This window comes from Carcharhinus amblyrhynchos, chromosome 2 (assembly GCF_965287045.1).
Source record: "Carcharhinus amblyrhynchos chromosome 2, sCarAmb.v2.hapA, whole genome shotgun sequence".
Lineage (NCBI taxonomy): Eukaryota > Metazoa > Chordata > Chondrichthyes > Carcharhiniformes > Carcharhinidae > Carcharhinus > Carcharhinus amblyrhynchos.
Window position 1 is genome coordinate 2,610,549 of NC_137325.1, and position 15,276 is coordinate 2,625,824.

At 43.3% G+C, this 15,276-nt stretch overlaps 1 protein-coding gene across 2 annotated transcripts in view; it reads right to left on the reverse strand.

Annotated features, from left to right (window-relative positions):
• Positions 1-557: 557 nt before the first annotated feature.
• LOC145360102 (cadherin-12-like) overlaps positions 558-15,276 on the reverse strand; it is a 547,570-nt gene continuing 532,851 nt past the window's right edge. For both annotated transcript variants that reach the window (XM_080215073.1, XM_080215065.1), the window contains 2 exons: positions 3,034-3,285; positions 558-1,378 (listed from right to left, as the gene is read on the reverse strand). In XM_080215073.1, the coding sequence (XP_080071199.1) occupies positions 876-1,378; positions 3,034-3,285 (755 nt within the window). In that variant the 3' untranslated portion in view covers positions 558-875. The remainder of the gene's footprint in view (positions 1,379-3,033; positions 3,286-15,276) is intronic.

Here is a 15,276-nt window from a genome sequence, read left to right on the forward strand (position 1 = left end):
GTAATGAAAAAAGTTTTGCAAATATATAAAATCATTGAGAAATAACTCACAGCAATATTTTGTTGACATCTTTGTCGGCTGAAGAATGGCTTTAGCAATAGTGCTTTGGACAGCTCATCGAAGTTCTCGCTTTTGAGCTTATTTATAAACTTTTGACTGACATGACTTTTTATTGTGAGTTTAGTTTGCTCTCAGATACACAGCTTGACAGAGAAAGAAACTGTCAGATCCAATTCCATTCCATTATAACACATTCCTTGCCAGTTAATCATAGCAGAATGGCAGGAGTTGTGGCAAAATCTGTTATGTTAACTGTCATATACTTCCAATTGAAAGGTTATGATTGACAATCAGAGACATATTAGAGAACTGGAGGGAAGAATGACAGGGGAGAAATTGTACACTTATTAGTCATCAATGCATTTCTTAGTTGCAGACCTTGGGTCCAAATCAGCAATCGATACAACACAAAACACCTATATCTATACCATTGCTTCTTTTATTGAAGTAAATGTCATTTAATTCAAGTTAAGAACACCTTTTAGTTGTATAATAAAAACTGACACTCTTACTGGAGAGCATAAACATCTGCAGTGTTCAAAGTTCTTTGAGGCACTTCAGTTAAGGTTACAGAAAAACCTGCAGCTTTTTTTTTCCTTATCACTTACAATTGTATGGCCAACACGTTTCAAAAACACTGCTCGAGCCTGCCTCTCTCCAATTTCACGACAATCTTACAAGTCAAATCTTTGTGGTACCTAATAAAACTATCTCACAGTAAAACAATAGTTGACATAGCAAGTAACAATGGCAGCCATTAAAAAAAAGAGAAGACTCATCTTTGTCCTCAAGTTTACCAGACCGCAGATTTACTGTCACTCGGTAATATTTTGTTGGCTGTTAGTTTTCTCTTGTGAATAAAGGTCTGCGAGTTTTTTGAAGTGAGGTCCCCAGTTAGTGAGGTAATCGTAATCCAGATCTGTGTCCGCGGTAACTGATTCCAAAGAGCTGAGGGATTCAGCTCTGGAACAATTTCCTTCATAAGCATACGTCACCAGGGAGTCATAAGGAGGTGCACTGGGATCTGTATCATTCTCCTGCAATCTCTGGTCAATGAAGTCTCTGATATTGGTATTGTTGCGTATTATTATGGTCTGTCGCTGTGGCTGATGGGTCTCTGGTTTGACATCTCTGCGTAACTGCATGTCTTCTATCAAGTCAGGCTTTCTCAGCGTACTAATGTCAAAGGCCTGAGTGTCCTCTTCACCACCTCCTTCATCGTCATAACTGATTACGTTGTCTCTGATATCTTCTTTGGAGGTCATACAGATTTCCTTCTTTTTTTGTCTCCTTAATGCCACAAACAGCACCACGATCACTGCGAAAGTTGGAGCAAGTTTAAAAATGAATTGCGACTTCACAATAAACATAAAAATAATCTGCTTTCATCACGAGGAGGGCCAAAGTTTGTAACTACCATGCACACATGATTTTCTTTATAATCTACCATGGGATGTGGGCATCGCTGGCAAGGCTGGCATTTGTTGTCCATCACTAAGTGTCCTTGAATTAAATGTCTTGGCACAACTTTTCAGGGGCCAGTGAGGAGTCATAGAATCATAGAATCCTACAGTGAAGAAGGAGGCCATTCAGCCCATCGAGCCTGCACCAACAACAATCTCACCCAGAGCCTATCCCCACATAACCCCACATATTTACCCTGTATACCACCCCCCCCGACACTAGATTCAGTTTAGCATGGCCAATCAACCTACTCCGCACATCTTTGAACTGTTGGGGGGGAAACTGGAGCACCCGGAGGAAACCTACGCAGACACAGGGAGAACATGCAAAGTGCACACAGACCATAACCCAAGCGGGGAATCAAATCCAGATCCCTGGCACTGTGAGGCAGCAGTGCTAACCACTGTGCCACTGTGCTGTCCAATCATCAAGTCAACCAAATTGGAGTCAGATGTAGGCCAATCCAGGTAAGGATAGCAGATTTCTTTCTCTAAAGGAAATTAATGAACCAGTTTTTTTTATGACAATCATTTCATGGTTACCATTATTAATGGCTACTTTTCAATTCCAGATTATTAATTGAATTTAAATTCTGCTGTGGTGGGTCGTTAATATATCATTAACATCGTAAAATATCCCGGTGTGCTTCAAGGGGGTGTTATGAATCAAGATTTGACATCTAAATATTTCAGGATAGATGGTCAAGAGCTTGATCAGAGAGGTAGATCTTAAGAAGCATCCTAAAGGAGGAAATATGGCGCATCGCTGCTTCACAGCCCCAGGGAGCTGGGTTCGATTCCCGGCTTGGATCACTGCCTGTGTGGAGTTTGCACATTCTCTCCATGTCTACATGAGTTTTCTCTGCATGCTCCAGTTTTCTCCCACTGTCCAAAGATGGTTAGGTGGATTGGCCATGCTAAGTTCTCCCTCAGTAAATCCGAACAGGTGCCAGAGTGTGGCGGCTAGTGGAATTTCACGGTAACTTCATCGCAGTGTGAATGTAAGCCTACTTGTGACTAATAAATAAACTTTAACTGGTGAAGTGGCAGGGAGATTTTGAAAGGAGATTCTTAAGCCTAGGGCTCAGGCAGCTGAAGGCATAACCACGAATGGCAGAGTCATTAAAAACAAGGATGCTTTAGGGGGCAGAATTAGGAGAGTGCAGAAATCTGGAAGCTTGTGGGGTTGGAGAGGATTGCAGAGATAGGCAGGATGGTTATACTGTTAATTCACCTTCAGTTTGAGATGTCAAAGCCAAGCAAACCTCTTGAACTGTGAGGCTCAAGATTGATTTAATAAAAATCTATGTTAACTGCATAATTAAAAGTGTTCCCATTTCTCCTTTGGTTTCTGTGGAAACACATGACTAAGCTGCAGGTAGGATCCTTATCGATATATAGCTAACTATACCAAAGAACTCTAATGTCAACTGGCATTTTAATTTTAATTTATTAAATGTCATTGGTGACTGAGCATCGCTATAGTAACATGGAACGGGGTTAGACTCACCGAGGAGAATAATGATGCAAAGCAGGATTGCTATCAATGCCTCTGTGCTCAAGCCCACGGGCAGGAAGATTGCTTCAACATTGCAAGACAAGATCGTGCCGTCCACATCACATCCGCAGACTCGAATAGTCAATGTGTTTGTGCTGCTTTGGATGGGGTAACCACTGTCGGAGATCACAACAGGAAGGAAATAGAGCTCCAGTTGCCTGCGACTGTAGCCATTTTTCTTGGGTAAAATTCCAGCTGTGTTGTCTGTGATACATCAAAAAAAAAGTAATGTTAAAAAACAGGAAGCAAATAATAAAAATGGTGAAAAACTATTGAGACAGAACACTTCTGACGTAGCAACACATTCATTCATGGGATGTGACATTGCTGACAAGCCCATCATTTACAGCCTGCCCTCAGTTGTCCCTCAGAAAGTGGCAGTCGGATGTCGCCTTGAACCATTTGGGTAATCTCCACAGTACAATGTTGTGCTGAGGCCTTTTTCCAGCGTAAGTACGAAGGCCTATTGCACCATTATGTGCTTCTTGTAATCACTGAGCATTAGGCATTTGCAATGGTCTGTACAAGGTATTTTTATACAAGCTCAAGATAACTGCTGAGTAGTGAAATGAGAAATGGCATTTAGTCACAGATAAGGCATTACATGGTTTTTAAATACACTATTACACGTTAGTCTTCAGCAAGGAATCTCCCTTTATTATCATCTCCTAGTGCTTTAAATGTAATGGTTTGAAACATTCACTCCGTAGAGCAGCAAAAGATTAGCAAAGCATGAATGCAGTTAAATGTGACCATTTATTTCTGACGATTATAGTGAGACAACTTTAGCTAAGTTTATTTTGATACATTAATCCTTTCGCTCACTCAGACTAGCTCTGAGAAAGGAGCAATTACACTTTATTGCATCTTTACTCTAAAGTGCACTTTTGCCCACAACAAATTTATTTTAAATCAGAGACAATAAGTGTTCATAAAATCCTTCAGTGCAGAAGGAAGCCACTCGACTCAGCGAGTCTGCACCGATTACAATCCCGCACTGGCCCTATCCCCATAACCCCATGCATTTACCCTAGACAGTCCCCTGACACTAAGGGACAGTATAGCATAGCCAATCCACTTAACCCACTCACCTTTGGACTGCGGGAAGAAACCGGAGCACCCGGAGGAGACCCACGCAGATGCGGGGAGAATGTTCAAACTCCACACAGACAGTGACCCAAGCGGGGAATCGAACCTGGGTCCCTGGCACTATGAGGCAGCAATGCTAACCACTGTGCTACCGTGTCGTCCCAAGTGTTAATTTGTGTTGTTCAGTAAATGCTAATTCATCAATTTAAACTCGATTTCTAGTTTTTACAGGTGGCTGGGAACAAACTAGCAACTTATGATGCAAGAAAATCATTCCTTCCAGTTTAAGAAAAATGTTTGAATTTTATTTGTATTGTATCCTCTACTCCTGGGGTACAGGCTAATATTGTGGCTGCAGGAGAAGCTAGATTAAGATCATATTATCAACGTATTGGTCATAATTCATATGCAGGCACTGCACAAGCAAAATGTGCCCTTCCTCCATGATACAAAGAACAGGGAAAGGTGTCCAAACACATATGGGTAGAACATGGGCGAATGGGCCAGGAACTGGCAAATGGAATTTAATGTTGGCAAGTGTGAGGTGGTCCACTTTGGTAGGAATAATGGTAGGAAGGATTATTACTTACGTGGAGAAATACTGCAGCAGGCGACGGTGCAGAGGGACCTCGGGGTCCTTGTGCATGAGTCGCAAAAACCCAGCCTGCAGGTGCAGCAGGTGGTCAGGAAGGCGAATGGGATGCTGGCCTTCATTGCGAGGGGGATTGAATATAAAAGTAGGGAGGTCTTGCTGCGGCTGTATAGGGCATTGGTGAGACCGCAGCTGGAGTACTGTGTGCAGTTTTGGGCGCTGTACTTACGCAAGGATATTTTGGCCTTGGAGGGAGTGCAGAGGAGGTTTACTAGGCTGATACCGGAGTTGAGGGGGTTGAGCTATGAGGAGAGGCTGAATAAACTGGGCTTGTACTCGTTAGAGTTTAGAAGAATGAGGGGAGATCTCATTGAGACGTATAAGATGATGAATGGGATGGATAGGATAGAGGTGGAGAGACTCTTCCCGCTCAGAAAGGACAGTAGGACTAGGGGGCACAGCCTCAAGATAAAGGGGGGGCGGTTTAGAACGGAGTTGAGGAGGAACTTCTTCACTCAAAGGGTGGTGAATCTCTGGAATTCTCTGCCTGTTGAGGTGGTGGAGGCTGCCTCGCTAAATATTTTTAAGACGCGGGTTGATGGGTTTTTGATAAGAGGGGGGATTAAGGGTTATGGGGAGAGGGCGGGAAAGTGGAATGAGCCACGACAGATCAGCCATGATCTTATTGAATGGCGGGGCGGGCTCGAAGGGCCAGATGGCCTACTCCTGCTCCTATTTCTTATGTTTTTATGTTCTTAATAAGATCTTATTTCAATTGCAGCAAAATTTATTTGCATAACACATGCAAAAGAGATACATTTGCAGCTTTAAATAATTTTCCTTCTATGATTTTGCCTCCGAATATATTTGCCATCGCAATTCCTTTAATAAATTAATTCTGATGAAGAGATTCAGCAGTAAAAGGTCAGGAAAAAATTGAGTAATTATTCATTCCACTGTGACTTTTTTTTGCAGAGAAAATTGCTTGATTTTTGGTTATAAAGTACAAGGCCATATTCTGTATCCCCTTAGACTTTTATCTCACTGCTTTCATGTTCCATCAAATACAAACTCTTTGAATACAACTGAACTGGTTCTGAAACAGATGACATTTGATAAATATATTAATAACTTGCTACTGTTGATCCATAAACTGATAGTCAAAAGGGGCCCTCTTAAAATCATGCTGTTATTATTTTTAGGTATTATAAAGAACAAAGAAAATTACAGCACAGGAACAGGCCCTTAGGCCCTCCAAGCCTGCGCTGGCCATGCTGCCCGACTTAACTAAAACCCCCTACCCTTCCGGGGACCGTACCCCTCCATTCACATCCTATTCATGTATTTGTCAAGATGATCCTTAAAAGTCACTATTGTATTTGCTTACATTATCTCCCCCAGCAGCGACATCCAGGCACCCACCACCGACTATAAAAAAAACTGCCTCATACATCTCCTTTAAACCTTGCCCCTCACACCTTAAACCTCTGCCCCCTAGTAATTGACTCTTCCACCCTGGGAAAAAGCTTCTGACTATCCACTCTGTCCATGTTCCTCATAATCTTGTAGACTTCTGTCAGGTCGCCCCTCAACCTCCATTGTTTCAGTGAGAACAAACCAAATTTTTCCAACTGCTCCTCATAGCTAATGCCCTCCATATCGGGCAACATCCTGGTAAATCTTTCTTGTATCTGTTCAAAGCCTCCACATCCTTCTGGTAACCAGAATTGAACACCATATTCCAAGTGTGGCCTAACTAAGGCCCTATAAAACTGCAACATAATATGCCAATTTTTAAACTCAGTGCCCTGGCCGATGAAGATAAGCATGGTGTATGCCTTCTTGGCTTTCTTCTCCACCTGCATTGCCAATTTTGGTGACCTGTGCACCTGTAAACCCAGATCCTTTTGCCTATCAATACTCTTAAGGGTTCTGCCATTTATTGTATATTTATTGTATTGTTTTATTCATCAGAGACGATGGACTTATCAAAAACAATCCATTAGATGCACTGCCTTCAATTGGTGCCTCGTTGCTGATGATGTGAAGATCGATCTTTGTGGACAGGTCCTGCCCAAGCTCAGGATACTGCCATGTGATGTTGTGGATTGTTGTTTCGACATTCGTGTCTGTAACTGAGCTGCTGCTGCCAGTGTGGCCATGACCTCCAGCCCAAAAGAGTCACAATTTCTCTCTTCTGCCAGCAGGTGACTCCCACCTACTTTAGTGTCTTCATGTCCCACGGTGCAAGAACACTTGAAGCAGAGCCTTGGGGTTTTGTTTTATTCATTCGTGGGTCATGGGCATCGCTGGCTGGCCAGAATTTATTGCCCATCCCGAGTTGCCTGAGGGCAGTTGATAGCCAATCACATTGCTGCGGCTCTGGAGTCACATGTAGGCCAGACCTGGTGAGGTCAGGAGATTTCCTTCCCTCACATTAGTGAACCAGATGGGTTTTTTCAACATTTGGTGCCAAATTGGTTGGCTGACTCTGGCTATTCCACCAGAACATAAGAAATAGGAGCAGGAGTGGGCCATCCAGCCCCTTGAGCATGCCCCGCCATTCAATAAGACCATGGCTGATCTGATAGTGGTTCAGTTCCACTTTCCCACCTGCTGAAGGAGGCCCTTGGCTATGCAGCATCTTCCATTCTGTGGGTTTGCCTAATCCACTGAAGCTATCTCTATTTGGAAGCTTCACCTTTGAGAAGACATCTTCGTTCATGATTCCGTCTTGCCAGGATACCCGCAATATCCCGCAGGCAGTGTGGATGGAAATTACTAAGCGTGTTTTACAGATGGCTAACAATGTGGAAGGCAGCCATCTTCCACAGCCATAGCTCAAGGTGCAATATAATCCATCAATTTGGACGAAGGATCAGTTTGGTGTGATCCCATGCACGTTCCTACTGTGTATATTCAGATCTCATAATCCAAACTCACGATAAAATAAGTGACAGAATAGACCGCTCTCCTTAGCATCACAAGGAAGGTATTAGACATAGACATAGAAGATAGGCGCAGGAGGAGGCCATTTGGCCCTTCGAGCCTGCTCTGCCATTTATTACAATCATAGCTGAACATCCAACTCAACAGCCTAATCCTGCTTTCTCCCCATAACCTTTGATCCCATTCACCACAACATCTCAGTGACTATCACTGCTAGCTGTGCAGATACATGGATTTGGGCCTGTGCCTGTGGGAGTTTGCGCATTCGCCCTGTGGTTGTGTGGGTTTCCTCCAGGTGCTCCGGTTTCCTCCCACACCCCAAAGATGTGCTCTCAGGCTGATTGGTGTAGCAAATTGTCCCTAAATTATTCTCCCCTGAATCTGGTTTCCAATGGGGGTACCATAAGCATAGACACAGGTCAAGGGAGGGGTAGGAAAAATGCTTTGTTAAGATGGCGGCGCGGGCTCGTTGGGCCGAAGGGCCTGTTTCCCGTGCTGTGTTGTTCTTTGTACCCCGAGTGCTATATCCAGCCATCTCTTGAATACATTCAATGTTTTGGCATCAACTACTTCCTGTGGTAATGAATTCCACAGGCTCACCACTGTTAGCAGAACAGAGCTTTGCAATATATTTGGCAAAATAGCCCATCCACAAAATTCCTCATCACTCTCCATGAAGAAATGTCACCTCACCCTCCTTCCAAAATGTTCTACCCTGAATCCTCAGACTGTGACCTCTGCTTCTGGACTCCCCCACCATCAAGAATATCCTCCCTGTAGGAATGTTATGGGTCTCTATGAGATCCTCCCTCATTTGTCTGAACTCCAGCAAAAACAATCCTAAGCTCGTCAATCTCCCCTTATACATCAGACCCACCATCCCTGGAGCCATATTTAAAACACAGTCTCTACTTGCAGAGCAGGAGTACTCGGACTCACAGTGCACTTTCCATCACCAGCAGATCGACTGTGTACATGATCTTCTCCTTATGCCAGGAGAATGGTAGGGAACAGGAATTGCCTCTTTACCTTACCTTTGTAGATCTCACTAAGGTATTTAACACTGTTGGCAGAACACAGCTTTGCAATATATATTCCTCAGCCTCCTGCACTCTTTCAATGGCAACATACTCTGCACTGTCCAGGTGGATGGTTCTGCTTCTGACAGTTTCAGAGTGAAGAGTGGAGTGAAACAAGGCAGTGTCCTAGCCCACATGCTGTTTGGTACCTTCTCCACGCTCCTGACCTTTGCCTTCCCTAAGATATAGAGTTAAGTCATACGGAAAGGTCCACAATCTGTCAAGACTGAAAGTGAAGACAAAACCGCATTGTCCTAATCAGAAAACCCTTCCAAATAATAATGCTCAAATTGTCACCCACAGCAAACTGATGGACTGTATCTCCTGCAACATACATCCCCAAACTATCAGCGTCAAAAAAAAACAATGGTAATGGACAAACTGTGGCATCTCTACCCCAATCACACAAACTGACACCACACTGAAACTGGATAGCAAATTCTTCCACCTTGGGCCCACAGTGACAGACAATCCGTCCCTGCTTGGTATTCTTATCAAAGTTAACCCTGACTCAATGGAGCCTTCCTCATTTCTGAGTCACAATTCATGGACTGTAAAGCTAATCCAGAACTATAACAATTATATCCTGGTTCAGGAATCTGCAATTCCAGACTGCAGAACCACATGAGGTTCACCAACATCTGTGACTTCTAAACTTTTCCAGTTGGATCATATTAACATGGAACAGGCTTCAAAAGCAAGTCAAGATGTGTAAAAATTCTTTTTTTATCGTGGGGATGAAAGACTAATCCTTATGCTGCACTTTGTAGTTTTGAGTAATTATTTGAGTGAAAAACATCATTGCACACTAAATAAACATGATCGTGTGGTAAAGCTACATTACAGATAATGGCAAGGAACAATTTATGTTTGCAGCTATTATTATTTCTGATAAAGTTGAGTTAATAAATTATTCTGAACGTGCAATTAAAAGCTATTTTTTATATTGAGGACCAACAGTTAAAAAAAGTTCCCAGTTCTATGCATATTACAATTTTCAATTACAAGGGGGCACAGGTTCAAGGTGAGAGTGGGAAAGTTTAAGGGAGATGTGTGGGCAAGTTTTTCATGCAGAGAGGGATGGGTGCCTGGAACGCACTGCCAGAGGAGCTGGTGGAAGCAAGCACATTCTCAACACTTAAGAGGTATCTGAAAGTATATGAATAGGGAGGAAATAGAGAGATATGGATTGAGTAAGGATAGAAGGTTTTCTTTAGCTTAGTTAAGGCATCATGATTCTCATAGGCTTGGAGGGCTGAAGGGTCTGTTCCTGTGCTGTATTTTTCTTTGTTCTTTTTGCTTTGTATTAAAGTTTAACACAAAGATGAGTTTAGTCACAAAATTATAGTTTAAAAAGCTTTAAAGAACTGATAATTCACAGTTACGTCTATTTAATTTTCTTTTCCCCACTGCTTTATAAACTCAATAAGTGTATTTATTTATAGTAATTTACACATTCTACCAGAGACACTTGACAATTTGCCAAATAATTGGTTTAGAAACATCAAATATTTTGCTTGACGGCTCCTAATAGTTTTCATTCTTGTTTTTAAAACGCACTTCAAGTCAAAAAGTTTGCCAATGCCTGAGAAAGGCTGACAGTTCAGTGCAGTGCTGAAGGAATGCTATATTCCCATCTTTCAGATATGAGTTTAAATTACTTTCTACACTTCCAATGCAAAGAGGTGTTGATATTGTGTTACAGACTGGTGTATTCCAAAGGACAAGACTATGTGCTGAGGGACACATAAAACTGACTTGTTTTGCACTTTAGTATTCCAACAGAGCAGAAGGAGGCCATTCAGCCCATCGAATCTGCACCGACTCTCTGACAGAGTAGCCTACCCAGGCCTTATCCCTGTAACCCCATACATTTCCCATAGCAAGCTCATCTAACCTACACGTCATGGGACATTAAGGGGCAATTTAGCATGACCAATCTACCTAACCTGAACATCTTTCACCTGTGGGAGGAAACCGGAGCACCCAAAGGAAAATTCATGCAGACATGGGGAGAATGTGCAAACTCCTCATAGACAGGAATCGAACCCAGGTCCCTGACACGATAGGATGAGAGAGGAATTGGCAAATGTTGATTGGGGAGCGCGTTGGAAGGTAGGTCTGCTGAGGAACAGTGGAGGATCTTTAAGGAGATCTTCCTTGGTGCTCAGCAGAAATTTATTCTGATGGTTAAAAAGGATTGTAGGAGGAGAGATAATCAGCCGTGGATAACGAAGGAGGTAAAGGAGAGTATTAAATTAAAAGCAGATGCGTTTAGAGTAGCTAAGAGTAGTGGGCGAGAAGAGGATTGGGACAGGTTTAAATATCAACAAAGAATGACGAAGAAGTTGATAAAGAAGGGTAGGATAAACTATGAAGCTGGGCTAGCGCTTAATATAAAAAAGGATAGCAAGAGTTTTTATAAATATATAAAAAGGAAGAGGCTGACTAGGGTGAACGTTGGACCCTTAGAGGATGAGAGGGGGGACTTAGTGGTAGGGGATGGGGAAACAGCTGAGGCCTTGAATAACTTTTTTGTTTCGGTCTTCACAGAGGAGGACGTGAATAGTTTGCCGGGTGTTAGCGATGGAAAGATGGTAGGAGTGGAGGGCCTGAATGACATTATTGTTACTAGAGAGGTGGTGCTCGACAGACTGGAGGGGCTGATTGTGGACAAGTCCCCAGGACTGGATGGAATGCATCCGAGGGTTCTGAAAGAAATGGCGGAGGTGATAGTGGATGCCTTGATGATTACTTTCCAAACCTCGCTGGATTCCAGGGAAGTGCCGGAAGATTGGAAAATGGCTAATGTTACGCCGTTGTTTAAGAAGGGTGGCAGGCAAAAGGCAGGGAATTATAGGCCGGTTAGTTTAACGTCTGTTGTAGGTAAAATGCTCGAATCCGTGATCAAGGAGAAAATAGCGAGGCATCTTGAGGAGAATTGTTTAATAGAGCAGACACAGCACGGTTTCGTTAAGGGGAAGTCGTGTCTGACGAATTTATTGGAGTTCTATGAGGATGTGTCTAGGGCGGTGGATAAAGGAGAGCCGGTAGATGTGGTGTTTCTTGATTTTCAGAAGGCGTTTGATAAGGTGCCGCACAAGAGGTTGTTACAGAAGGTTAGGGGGCATGGAGTTGGGGGTAGGGTGTTAGCATGGATAGGGGATTGGGTGTCAAATAGGAGGCAGAGAGTGGGGGTCAATGGGTGCTAATCGGATTGGCGGTTGGTGACTAGTGGAGTGCCCCAGGGATCCATGCTGGGGCCTCAGCTATTTACCATTTATATAGATGATCTGGAGGAGGGAACCGAGTGTAGGGTGTCAAAATTTGCTGATGACACCAAGATTGGTGGAACGGCAAATTGTGCGGAGGGTGTGGAAAGTCTGCAGAAGGATCTAGATCGGCTGGGCGAGTGGGCTAGGAACTGGCAAATGGAATTTAATGTTGGCAAGTGTGAAGTTGTCCACTTTGGTAGGAATAATGGTAGGAAGGACTATTACTTACGGGGCGAAAAACTGCAGCATGCGACGGTGCAGAGGGACCTCGGGGTCCTTGTGCATGAGTTGCAAAAACCCAGCATGCAGGTGCAGCAGGTGGTCAGGAAGGCGAATGGGATGCTGGCCTTCATAGCGAGGGGGATTGAATATAAAAGTAGGGAGGTCTTGCTGCGGCTGTATAGGGCACTGGTGAGGCCGCAGCTGGAGTACTGTGTGCAGTTTTGGGCGCCGCACTTATGCAAGGATATTTTGGCCTTGGAGGGAGTGCAGAGGAGGTTTACTAGGCTGATACCAGAGTTGAGGGGGTTGAGCTATGAGGGGAGGCTGAATAAACTAGGCTTGTACTCGTTAGAGTTTAGAAGAATGAGGGGAGATCTCATTGAGACGTATAAGATGATGAATGGGACGGATAGGATGGAGGTGGAGAGGCTCTTCCCGCTCAGAAAGGACAGTAGGACTAGGGGGCACAGCCTCAAGATAAGGGGGGGGGGGGCAGTTTAGAACGGAGTTGAGGAGGAACTTCTTCACTCAAAGGGTGGTGAATCTCTGGAATTCTCTGCCCGTTGAAGTGGTGGAGGCTGCCTTGCTAAATATATTTAAGACGCGGGTAGATAGGTTTTTGATAGGCAAGCGGATTAAGGGTTATGGGGAGAAGGCGGGAAAGTGGAACTGAGCCACAACAGATCAGCCATGATCTTATTGAATGGAGGGGCAGGCTCGAGGGGCTAGATGGCCTACTCCTGCTCCTATTTCTTATGTTCTTATGACACTGTGAGGCAGCAGTGCTAACCACCATGCCACCATGCTACCCCCAATATATTTACATAGTGTCAACTTTGAATTGTTACTTCATGTACTTTTATAAATTTTATGAATAAAGTATATATTTTGGAAAAACAAAATTTATGAAAAGAAACATGTTGTTGAAGCTTGTTAACATGTACTCAGCAGATCATCAGAAATCCATGCATTATTATAAGAAGCTATATGATGAGGTGCTGTCAACATTTAACCTTCAAACAACATCACTGAAAGTTTTTCAGGGAGATATTGATGGATTTGGGAAAACAATTCAGTGCGTGACTTTTTGACCAGGATCTCTCCAACCTGAACGGTTCTGGGAGTTCACCCACCTTAAATGAGTGCTAAGCCCTAGTAAATGTATTAATCGTGATGAAAGACTCTAGTCAAATTTAGCATAAACTGGTCAACACCTGTGAGATCTAACCTGCAGCCTTTAATGGGACAGCCAGAGGCTGATGATGAAATGATCAGTTCCCTTCTATTTTTACTGTGAAGTTACAAAGAACAAGATTGGTCCTCACTTCACAATTTTGCCATATCCCTCACCAGTCTGATTCACTCTCTCCGACTCCTCGCCCCTCACCTCCAGCTCATATCTCCCCCCCAGTCCCTCCAGCTCACCTGCCCCTTCCTGACATAAGAACTCCCTGTTAGCCAGCTCTGCCTCGGATCTGGCCAAGGTTCCTGAGCACCTGCATCCTAAGTTGCTTTGGGATTGTCTTATTGGTGGGTGTCTGTATTTTGCAAGCTTATGCTGACTGCCCACCAAGACTTGTCTCTCATCACACAACAACCATTTAGTACCTGTATCCTGTGCCAATATAATTTCTCAGCCATTATCACATATTGGTGCCTGTGGGATCTTGCTGTGTGCAAATTTGCTGATGCAGTTTGCCTATTGCACAACAGTGACCACATTTCTAAAAAAAACTCATTGGTCCTGAACTCATGAATGTCTCCTTCGCTTTAAATAAATCTGTGCAGTTCTCCTTTAAAGTAAAGAGTTCAAATCACACTCTTTGATACAAGAAACTTGCTAATTCATTCATAAAATTCTTCTTTCAGCTATTTTATGAAGTTAATGGCCCCCTCAAAACTGCAAATGTTGCACAATACTGTTTCAGCACACAAGCATGTTAACAGAATATTAATAACTGGAACACAAGCAATGATGAAAAAATGATCAATATATATTTATCAGAAATCTACTCAGTGGAACAATGTCTTTTGACATGCAGCCTCTTCAAGTTATAAGAATTAGAACAAACCTTCAGTATCTCAGATTCCATTCACAGTCAACACACAGTGGAGAATGAGTGGAAAATGAATGGGCTGATTCCACAGTCTGAGGTTCCATTTCGGGAGTAGTGTTCAGAGGGTACGGAGTGTGTGGAACTGTAGACTCCGTGTTCACATGGATAGTGAGGGAATTGTCAATGTCATTTCAAAATGGGTGAAGCATCTTGTGTCGTAAGGTGTGTTACCACTGGCCATGACTGTCCTAATGTTCTCCTGGTCAGCCTCCCACCTTCCACAATCCATAAATCTCAATTCATTCAAAGCTGCTTGTATTGCAATTCACACCACGATCCATCCCCATAATCCATTGTACTCACTGCACCACATGGGCCCTTAGCCTTGCACACAATTAAAGATCTCATCCTTCTTCTCTAATTTCTCCTGGCCTTGCCCTCCTTATCTCAGTAATCTCCTCCATTCTCACAACCCTCCGAGATCCTTGTGCTCCCCCAATTTTGGTTTCTTGGACATTCCTGATTTCAACAGTTCCACCATTGTTACCTGGGCCTTCAGCTGCCTGCGGTTTAAGCTCTGCAATTCCTAATATAAACCTTTCTATCTCCATTGTTCCCCCTATAAAATATATCTGAAAACCTTATTTGAGCAAACTTTGGTCACATTCCCTAATAGCTGCTTATCTAGCCCAGTGTTAAACCGTGTGACACTCAGGCAAAGGAGGGTGTTCTAACAACTCTAATTGTAGGATATGAATGCAATGTTTAATTGATGTTGATAGTTGGCTTCTAACCAAGAGAATGAAGGCTTCCCATCACCATCCAGAGAAAATCCATTGCCTTTTGTTAAGGGTTTTATTTTTCATTGGATTTGGTGATGCTGACTAAACTAGCATTTATTGCCCACTCCTAACGACTTTCAAATCGCTGCA